Below are 10,583 nucleotides of genomic sequence, written 5' to 3'. Positions count from 1 at the left end.
ATACTTTTATCGGGCCCGCCTTCCTTACACACAAGTAAGGACTTGATAGGAAACATCAACACAATCCTTTGAAGTGACATTGTGCCAAGTCAGCAAACATTCCAACCCAAAGACAAATAAGAAAACGCTGTGAATGAGTATGAATCAGTGCCTGTGACTTTCAAATAGACACATATGTACACATACTGGAGTATGTTTGATCCTCAAATACCACAAGTTATTTTCTATTAAGTAATATAGCTGTTTGATATGTAAGTGCTACTTCAGGGATTCATATTCGGTTCACTCATGTTGGAATGAGATTCATTAATAAAGATCGAATGTAACAAACAGTGAGCTGTTGTTCACTTTCTTTTCAATCCTTCAATGGTGCCCCAGGAGGAATATTACTCATTCATCACAATCACATCCCACTTACCGATCACTTTGTTAAGACACAAGGGTTTGCAACTTATTTTCCCACATTCACTAATCAATTATTGCAGCTGTTTGAAATTACAGATACTGCAAAGGGCAATTACTGTCAAATTATCAGCTCCAGGGTATACCGTTACAGTTAAGTTATGTTTTAAATGTCACGCTCAAATCTTCCGAAGGTGTATGTGTAGCTCAATAAATGTAGTTTAGGATGATAGGTAACACACATTTTGAATGAAGTTTCGGCTATGATGACACAGGCTCTATATACGAACAGCACTTCCAGAGAGTATATAATCTCTTAGCTTCCCATAAATGCCAACAGTGTTAAACAATAGCCCAGACATACTGTACATTTGGCATGGTTAATAGATCAATTAAATTAAAAATAAAGGCTCAATAGCAGTGTTCTGTCATATTGCGGGTGGCTCATGAGTCTTAGCAGGTGAAAGTGCAAATTGATCTAGGGTGGACAAGCATTTCACTACACCCGCAATAACATCTGCTAAATATGTGTATGTGACCAATACCATTTGATTTGATTTGATTTGATTTGATAAGGTGTAACAGGGGATTTCCACAGAGGATTATTAATCAGGCACTTGGCATGAGAGTAGGGGGACTTTGGAACCCTGAACACACCCTAGCATTTATTTGACTTTGACACATTCCTTTTCAGCACTGAGTGAGTGCTGACTGTCAGTTCTTCTGGACAGCATAAAACCCTTCATTTTTTAAATATTATTTGTTACATTTAAGTTGAGAAATTGTATGGAACAAATGGTGTGGTACTTGGTAATTGTTTCCTTGCCCTTTTCATTGTGTCTTTATGTTGCAAGCTCTTGCAAATCCAGACTGTCTAGACAAAAGAAGAAGGAAAATATTATGCTCAGAATGAAGGATGTGTAAAAAGGGAGCTGTAAGAAGGAGGCAAGGTTGCAATATAATAAACAATAAATGTTAATCAGGTGCATAACACAGCATAACTGATTATATAAAATGGAGGGTGGTTCCTTATCCCTAAGAGCTCAATATCCCCAATATCATTCTAATGCATGGAGTTCCTCCAGCCCATAGAGACCTAACTAAATAGAAAAGACTGAGAGACCAGACAGACTCATTTCTAAGTATGATTAAGGTAAGGAATTCAATAAGTAGATTTGTAATTTGAGTGAACTATCCCTTTTATGTTAATGGGACCACTTTCAGTTGTTTATGAATGATTTGTGAAGCATTCATAGGCCTAATAAAGGGTTATGAAGGGGGAACACTCACTTCAGGGCTTGAGACAATTAGATGAGCTGAATGTGATAGGCGATGAGGTTGGGGTTCTGTATTAGGGACAATGCCTGCTTTGTTTTTGAAAAGCTACACAGTGTTCTTGTTGAGATACCTTTTCATACAATTAATATCCTTTGTTTTTACCCAAAACCCTACCTTGCCTCCACTCCCACCAAAGGTAGAACCCAAAACAGTACCAAACCACCTTGTCACATTTGTCAATCAAGTTATAAGACAACTAATTTAGCCCTTGAGCACCACAGCTAACTTTTCCAATTGGCTGGAATAGAAACCCAGGAACCTATGAGCTGCCAGTAAGAGTTTTACATATCAAATGGGGCCCAGGGTTAAAATAGTATGTATTTTAATTCATATACAGTACTTTGAGTGTTTGATTGAGCCTGCCTGGAGTGTGAGATGGGCGGCACATTTGTAATTTTGGGACTATTCCATTGGTTCAATTGTGCCAAGCAAGCTCAATCAAGCACATCTAACTTATCTGAAAAAATAAACAAATACTATTTTAACGCAGGTCTGCAGAGGCAAGCAGCGATGAAATCTGGGCCCGACATTTAATAGTAGCTCATAATGTAGGCCCTATAGATTTCTTTAATTTCATATGTTCAACATCAACTAGAGGTCAAGAGAAAGGACCATACTTGAAGGCCTCTCTTTCAACTATTGTACTCTCCTTGTGTGCAGTGTATGCAATTGCATCCCTCCTCCCCTTCTTTGCCTTCAGTCTAGTACCTCATAGGTTCTTCTGCGGATCTTCTGATGACACGACAAACACTAGCGTTACCTGCAGCCCTTGGATTCCTCTCTTCCAGAATCCTCATTATTAATTCCATTCTGATGAATGACAGCACACCCAGACATGCTTCAGCTCAGATTGTATAAAAAGAGAAAAAGGTGCTCTACTGAGGATTTAGAAATCCAAAAAGAAACATCTTACCCCAGTACCCTTCACAAGATCACTATCCCAGAAAACTGGTTGGTTCATGAGTTGGACATCATAAGAGGTCAAGGATCACAGCAGGTATGTGCTGCATTATGCTTGCAGCCTGCATACATGAGAAGGTTATCATTTTGGATGTGGGTTTATGCTACAATAATCATGGCTGCTGCTGCTGCACCAACATAATGTTTATAATAGAAGACAGGAGAGTGACAGTAAACTACGTGGGTAAAAATAGTCATAGTTATAAGCAGCTGTAACAAATTTACATGAATACATTCTGATTTGCGCGCGCATTTGGCAGGCACTGGATTATGCTTTTCATTACACAAAACTCGTGCGCGATTATCAAACCCCCTTTGACCTGGTGTGTGTCATAAAAACATGAAATCATTATCCAAGTAGTTATCTTTTATTGGTGCGTATTTTTGGTGATATGTAACAATATGATCATTTTGGACAGGCAGGCCTACTTCTACCTACTACCTGCTCAACCCCACTTTATCTCGGCAGAGGAGGAGACTTGGATTACGAGGCAGAGGATGGTGTGCACGGAGGGTAGAGTGGAGACAGGCGTCTCTTGAGTTGGATGTGACCTGATGCGACGTGCACTTGCGTCTGCCTCCATGGAAGATAATTTTTTCCACATCAAGAGCGGTCAATGTTAACCTTATTGTTTTGTTTTTCTTCTTTTGTCAGTGGGTTTTGAGATTATTTTTGTAATGACAAGCACTATAAAAAAAAATCTAGATCATTATCGTTTGTCTTTTGTCATTTATCTTGGTTTATTAGATATTTTTATTTGTGTCTTAGCAGTAAATATGATTAAATAACTTGAAAATGATTGATCTATTTAAGTTAAGGTTTCTAACTAAGCTTCGGTGTGCATCTGCACAGGGAAACTAAATAGTGAGTTGAAGGGGATGATGCTGCTAATTTCCTTTGGGTAGGATTTTCAATTAATTTACTAAATGAATGCATCCATAAGAAAGAATATGCTGAAAAAATATGCTGTCTTGTAAAAAAGTAGGATGACATCATTAGAATTGTATATATATATAAACTGGGTGGTTCAAGGACTGAATGTTGATTGGCTGACAGCCGTGGTATATCAGACCCTATACCACGGGTATGACAAAACATTTATTTGTACTGCTCTAATTACGTTGGTAACCAGTTTATAATAGCATGAAGGCACCTAGGGCGTTTGTGGTATATGGCCAATATCCAGGCACTCCGCGTTGCATCGAGGTTAGAACAGCCCTTGGCCGTGGTATGTTGACCATAAACCACACCCCCTCGTGCCTTATTGCTTAAATATCAAAGTCAATAACTAAGAAGATAGCACTAAGCCCACACATATACAACATTTATCCAAACTCAGGAATTCTAAAACCATTATTGGAATCATATCAAAAACTCGGAGGAAACTTCGACCGCAAACACTCTGAAATACAAAGCAGGCCTACATCTCAAAACAAGTGCCACAAGTGTCAACGTTTGACTTCGAGTTACAGACATTGTTTTGACTGTACATTATACTCTATTTACACAGACAACAAAGACCGAATAAATATTCAAATGTAGCACATCTCTGAATTTGACAAATCACGCCTGAAGTAGCTGTCCTCCTCAGGCGAGGCGTATACATAGTCTGATGTGCCATAAGGTGCGTATTCTGGAGTGGAGACGCTCTCCTGGAGGTTGCAGTTCTGGTAGTGGTAGTGCTCTGGAACAAACCCAGAACTCAAGTCCAGCCTCGTCGGAGAGTTGTAACACGACGAAGAGTAAGACTCCTGTGGCGAATAACTATTGTAATCGACCGGACTTGGCATATTCAGGGAACCTGATGGTGAGCGGGGAGCCTGAAAAACAAGCCAGCGGAGATGTGCATTACTATTCTAGTACAGTATAACGAAACCATTTCCTACTACAAGCCAAATCTCTGAATGAACAAACAGCCTGAGCTTTGTCAAATATTTCATATGACGGGTGCGTAATTGCAAAGACAGGAGATTGCGCAACAGAATTTGAATAAAGCATACCATGCCATGGCCGTAATAGCCCATATTCGGGGAGTGATTTTCCTGGCGCCAAAGTTTTGTTGTGGTAGCGGGTTTCAGAATACCACTGCTGTAGGTCTCGTTGGGGATCATCATGCTTATCAATTGTTGATTATCGAAGCTGTCCATCTGGACGTTGCTCTCTGGAATGGGCCGCGGCTGAAAGATGCAGTTGGAATTCATCTCTTCAGGGAAATAATCAAAGTAATGGTCTATAGGAATGAACGAGAAGGATCAGTAAGAGGGTGCATACATAAATACATGCAGGGAGACATGTAAATAAGTGAAGACTCCAGAAGTGATGTCACAGCACCACCAGCCAACAGCTAAAAAACACATTTGAATGCAAGTTTATAAAAAGGTCCCAGTACACTGCACTTTAGTAATGTGGGTCAGTGTCAATTGTATACAAAGATATATGTTCCAACTATTCTGCTGTGGTCGTTGATTCTCCATGTAAGTGTTAATCTAGATATTTTACCTGACGTGCAATTCAGACTCTCCGAATATATTTTATAATAGGCTTATGTGATGGATTTTACAGCTATTTTGCATGTATGATGCATAATGCATTGCCTTCTGTCTTTTGGATTAAAGCTTGTTTATATGATTATGGTTTACTGCAACGCCCCCACTGGACATTTAAAATTACATTTACTGTTCTTTACTGTAGGCTACATTTATTTTCGTTAGTAGGTTTGGATACAGTCAAGATAATATTTTTTTTACTATAAAACATTGATTCTGGACCTTCCATGGTGATGCTTTTGTCGTACAATGATTTTGTGATTTAAGATAATGCTAGACAATGGAACGCTGTATCGAAATTTTTATTTATTTGGACATATTTGAACTTACCTGACAAGGAGGAGGAGACGCACACATCCTGACTCACCAAGCTCTGGGATTTCTATTCATTTAGGAAAATAAATAAATAAGAAAGATAGAGAGAGAGAGAGAGAGAGAGAGAGAGAGAGAGAAAACATAAGTCCCCATTCATTTGCAGCAGTTCGATTTTTGGGCTGGTTATTTTTCATCCCCTTGAAAGCTACTTGTTACCTTCAAATAACAAGTAGGCTACCACCCCACTGTATAGCACAATAATGGCATTTGTTTATTTTTCTTCTTCTTCTTCTTCATTTCGGAGGGTTGTGTGTGTGTGTGTGTGTGTGTGTGTGTGTGTGTGTGTGTGTGTGTGTGTGTGTGTGTGTGTGTGTGTGTGTGTGTGTGTGTGTGTGTGTGTGTGTGTGTGTGTGTGTGTGTGAGAGAGAGAGAGAGAGAGAGATCTATTTCACTTGCTTTGGCAATGTAAACATATGTTTCCCATGCCAATAAAGCCCTTAAATTGAACATTTAGAGGCAGAGAGTGAGCGAGAGAGAGAGCAAGATAGTGAGACAGAAAGAAAGAGAGAGAGAGAGAGAGAGGGGGGGGGAGAGCGAGAGAGACAGAGAGAGACAGAGAGAGAGAGAAATAGATCCAATAACTACTAGTGTGATCAATTAAGGGAGTGGCTCCAATAATCAGCGTCATCTTTGCCATATGTTCAGCATTATTGTTCTGATTATAATATTGCCAATTGCCATATGGACATAAGAACATCTTTTCTGATTTATGAATCTGAATTTGCTGTAAGATATCACATAAAGCTGAAACAGTCCCTACATGAAAAAAATTCCCACTGTTACTGCTGAGCGATCATTGATAGGCTACTAGAGAGTAAACCTGGTGGTCAATCATTAATGAGACATGCAACTTCGTGTCTGGGGTAAGGTTGGTGGCTGTTGCGGCAATTGAGGAAGTTATTACAATGGGGATTTCATGGAGAGAGCAGCACTTCCAATTATACTGAGACTGTGTGTGTGTGTGTGTGTGTGTGTGTGTGTGTGTGTGTGTGTGTGTGTGTGTGTGTGTGTGTGTGTGTGTGTGTGTGTGTGTGTGTGTGTGTGTGTGTGTGTGTGTGTGTGTGTGTGTGTGTGTGTGTGTGTGTGTGGAGGGGGGGGTGGGGGGGTGGGGGGGTAATTACCATTCTAACCGTTTTAGTTGATGTCTGGAGAGCTCTTTTCTGTTGCAACAACTGTTTAACCGTTGTCTTCACCCGCACGCCCTGGTACACCTTTGGCTTATCTGTCAAAGGAGAAAAACATGGTGTCGATGTTTACTGTAAACAAACTTGAATGGGCCTAACCCTGCCACTTTCGAGCACTTTCACTGCCTGCTGCATACTTTCACGCAACAATTTAATTAGGCCTACTTGGAAAACCCTGGAATATTATTAAAAACACATTTCAATATTACTATAAGATTGTTTTGATCAGGGTGTTTAACGCAATGTTTTACATCTAGACTTATTTGTGAATTTCAAACGAATTATGCAATATAGTATGAAAAAACGGCTGTCCTTATGCATCGCTCAAATGTTGCCGAATTTATTGTATCAAAGTTGCCCATGCGAAAGCCAGAAGTGTCCCAATATTGTCCTACATAGGTCTATATCCTCTGTAGCCTGCCTCTGCCAGAACCTCGCACGACAGACAGGGTTTCGAATTTCACAGTCCCTACAGTGGGCTTGCCTTCACACTCATTTCAAGCACAAAGGAAAGCTGTGCAAAAATGATATTGTAAATGTAACTTTTCGATTTTATTTAGGTAATATGTTTCTTTTTATTCTATACATAAGCCTAAAAGACAGGTTAAGCGATGCGATCCATGAAAGGGGGCTGATAACGTTATATTCCGTTAAAGTAGGGAAGTAAAGTTAGGCTACAGGTAAAGCGGGCAAACAACAGCCTAGTGAGAGTCAATAACAAAGACCCAAAGGACTCCACAAATCCGGTGAAAATAAGGTGAAAATGGAAGACTTCGCTTGAGAAATTCGTCCGATTATAAAAGTAAGTTACATTTACGCTCCGCACTTTGCCAACATATCATTGGTAGACCATGGGATAACAGTATGAGCTTTAGCCTACCCGACAATAAAATAAAAGTTGTTTGGGTTTTGATGATCATTCCGGTTAGCCTATCGAACCCCCACACCTGACAATTACGCAGTAAAACCATTTCGTTTTCTGTCAAATTCATCCATTGAAGCAGGACTGTATTTGAAATGAAATTGAATACTACTTTACGCTATCAAAACATAGCCTACTGTAAATGATCGGGTTATTGAACTAGGCAGATAGGTTAGAGCCGTTGCCTATACCCACTCTAAACACCTGTTCAATGCTTTAGTGCAGTAGCCTAGCTTTTTGATTTTTATGCTAAAATGAACGGTACTCATATATGTACGCCTTCGATTGTATGTCATGGCTTCACTTCTAACTATAAGGGGGTATAACGTTCTACTCCAATGACTAAAGTCATTACAGAAACGACGCCACACAATGGTAGAACTCATTAAGGCAGTCAGAGACTGTCTCAGGAGTGGAAAGTTGGCGGTAAAGGTGATTCGATAATAGCAGCTGCCGGCAGAATCTAAAGAGGTGTGCTTGGCTGTCAAACCCAACCTTTTAAATATTCATATACTGAAATGTCAGATCATGATTTGTCTTAAATGTGCCAAATAGTAAAGCTTCCCAAAAGACACATCCCACTGATTACTGCTTAAAATTACCATTTGTAAATTTACATATTAAAGTGTGATTAGAATGACTACAATTACAGTTGAATCGACAAGAATAATGCAAATAAAATCGCGTTTGAGTCAAGTTATCCTTACGCCCTAACGTGGACGAAGTGGCCAAAAGTAGTGATGTTTAAGAAATAAGCAAAATAGTATTTTAAAAACGTTGTTCAATTAAATTGCAAACTATTGCAATAGAAAATAGCATACATCATGCAGGTAATAGGCATTAATCCACATGAGGCCATTGTTGAAGATTAGTTTACATTACTCTTTAGTTAAAACACGAGTAACATACTTTATCTCTAAGGTTTTCATCAGAACCTCGCAGTTCCCATAGAAGTGAAACAGCATGTTGTGCAATGTCAATTATTTCCAATCGTTTTGTTCTAACATTTCTATTTCTTTCTTTCTTTCAGGAGGAACGTAAAAAAGAACCATGATCCGATGAAAAAATAATGACAAACTTACCAGACATGTTGTACAAATTAAGAAGGAGTCCTGGAAGAAGAGCAGTTATGAGATTCCACAATGTCCTTTTCTGGCTCAGTTATATGGGCTATAACGAAATATTCATAAAAGTCACACAAATTCTCAACACACAAGTCTTAAAACTGTCTCAGAGCATACAATAATATCCTAATATAGCTAGGGATATATTAGTTTGTGAAATTTTCTTTCCATGCCTACTTTTTAAAACCCCTAGAACTCAATGATTTGACAATGATTTGATTGCGCGTTACTTTCAATTTGAATATTCAAAGGCTACTCAAAAATACAGATTTTTCAGTATAAATCAATACATATGCACTTAAAATAACATTTCATTTAATAGAATTTAATAATATTTTATACCCAAACCAAAAAGAAATTGACATTTTAAACATTTTATCCATCTTTTGCCAATCTGCCCATCAGTCCCTCTTCATAATGAGGCACTACAGGAAAGTAACGGTTAGATGTTCTATGTAAACATGACCAACAATTAAACATCGCAGATCATATCTATTTCAGGATGGATGAGCACATCAACACGTTATGACTATACATTTTTAGTCTTATTTTAAACAATAAACTATGAAATGTCTAGGTTGTGGGCGTGGCATATGGTAGCAGCCATTTCTGCCATCACTGACTCCATTGCTCCCTCAGCAATTGCATGCTCCCCATCACTGGAACTCACATCACCCACGTCTTACCAATTGTATTATAGTTGTTTTAGCATTATTTAGTCTTTATATTATATAATTAATGTAACTAGACTGAACGTTTCAGCCATTCACATGTCAAACCTGATTTGACATCCCAGGGCTAGGCTACTATATACGAATCGAGAAAACTATTTACAAATGAATTACAATGCAAAAATTCGGTTTACAAACGTCTGATATATTTTCAATTCAATGACAAGACTCCCCGATTAGTCTACTTGTGTAGCCTAGGCCTACTTAGATGTGGGCAAAGTAATTTCAATTGATAGACTTATTTGAATAGGGTTACTGTCCATACCTGTTTAAATTTATAAGAGTTTACAACTTAATACATATATGAGAAAACAGCACATTGCTTTAGAGAAAACCATTTCCTATGAATGTTCTTCCATTGCCATTGTGAGCCTACATTACATCTGAATAACAATTTACAAACATATTAAACAATGAACTCGAACTTATACCTAGTTTTAATTAAAATAGCTTAGATTTCAGTTTTGGGGTATCGATCTATCATTATCCTCACTCATATATTGAGAAAATGCACACACTATCTGCCCAATACAATCTATGGCCTTTCCTGATTTGTACTGGTAGGGGCCTATACAATGATCCCTATTATGTAGGCCTAAATCCCATCATCTCCACTGGGTAGTTCTATTGACAAACTTCTCACCTTCCATAAAGTTATCCTAACTACCAAGAATATTATGCTAGTGCTCTCATAGAATATCTAACGTTTGGCTTTTTTTATTGATTTATTGCTGCAGTTGCAATTCCCCCCCATGAATTACGCTGATATCGTAAGAGAAGATGTAACATGAAACAACAGCGCCATCTAGTGTGGGATATACGTTAGTAGGTTCTCCCTCAGTCTTAATTCGATGTAGTGGTGACAGAACAAAATATAACTCAACGGAAAAGTAATGTTTTTTTCATGTGTCATTTTAGCAAAAAATATGTTTCATTTTCAATCATTTATTGCAGTGTCTTTTATTATAATGGATTTATAATAAAGAATTCTACTGCCCTA

At 38.4% G+C, this 10,583-nt stretch overlaps 1 protein-coding gene and 2 long non-coding RNA genes across 6 annotated transcripts; 2 read left to right on the top strand and 1 right to left on the bottom strand.

Annotated features, from left to right (window-relative positions):
* Positions 1-2,432: 2,432 nt before the first annotated feature.
* On the top strand, positions 2,433-3,413 carry LOC139547908 (uncharacterized). Its single transcript, XR_011669611.1, has 2 exons — positions 2,433-2,737; positions 3,120-3,413. It is a non-coding gene; the product is annotated as an uncharacterized lncRNA (long non-coding RNA).
* Positions 3,053-9,033, bottom strand: LOC139547907 (POU class 2 homeobox associating factor 3-like). Of its 4 annotated transcripts, none has more exons than XM_071357086.1 (5): positions 8,811-9,033; positions 6,744-6,844; positions 5,578-5,629; positions 4,702-4,931; positions 3,053-4,521 (listed from the first exon to the last, which is right to left on the bottom strand). In XM_071357086.1, exons 1-5 carry the CDS (start codon positions 8,815-8,817, stop codon positions 4,234-4,236), a joined length of 678 nt encoding a protein of 225 aa, XP_071213187.1. In that variant the 5' UTR covers positions 8,818-9,033; the 3' UTR covers positions 3,053-4,233. The 4 variants fall into 4 exon arrangements, with proteins under 4 accessions (XP_071213187.1, XP_071213188.1, XP_071213185.1 ...); XM_071357087.1 differs by having other exon boundaries at positions 6,753-6,844; XM_071357084.1 differs by lacking the exon at positions 8,811-9,033 and adding an exon at positions 7,687-8,005.
* On the top strand, positions 7,264-10,583 carry LOC139547909 (uncharacterized). Its single transcript, XR_011669612.1, has 2 exons — positions 7,264-7,608; positions 8,759-10,583. It is a non-coding gene; the product is annotated as an uncharacterized lncRNA (long non-coding RNA).

Source organism: Salvelinus alpinus, chromosome 21, assembly GCF_045679555.1.
Source record: "Salvelinus alpinus chromosome 21, SLU_Salpinus.1, whole genome shotgun sequence".
Taxonomy (NCBI): Eukaryota; Metazoa; Chordata; class Actinopteri; order Salmoniformes; family Salmonidae; genus Salvelinus; species Salvelinus alpinus.
This window is presented reverse-complemented; position numbering and strand designations above follow the sequence as displayed.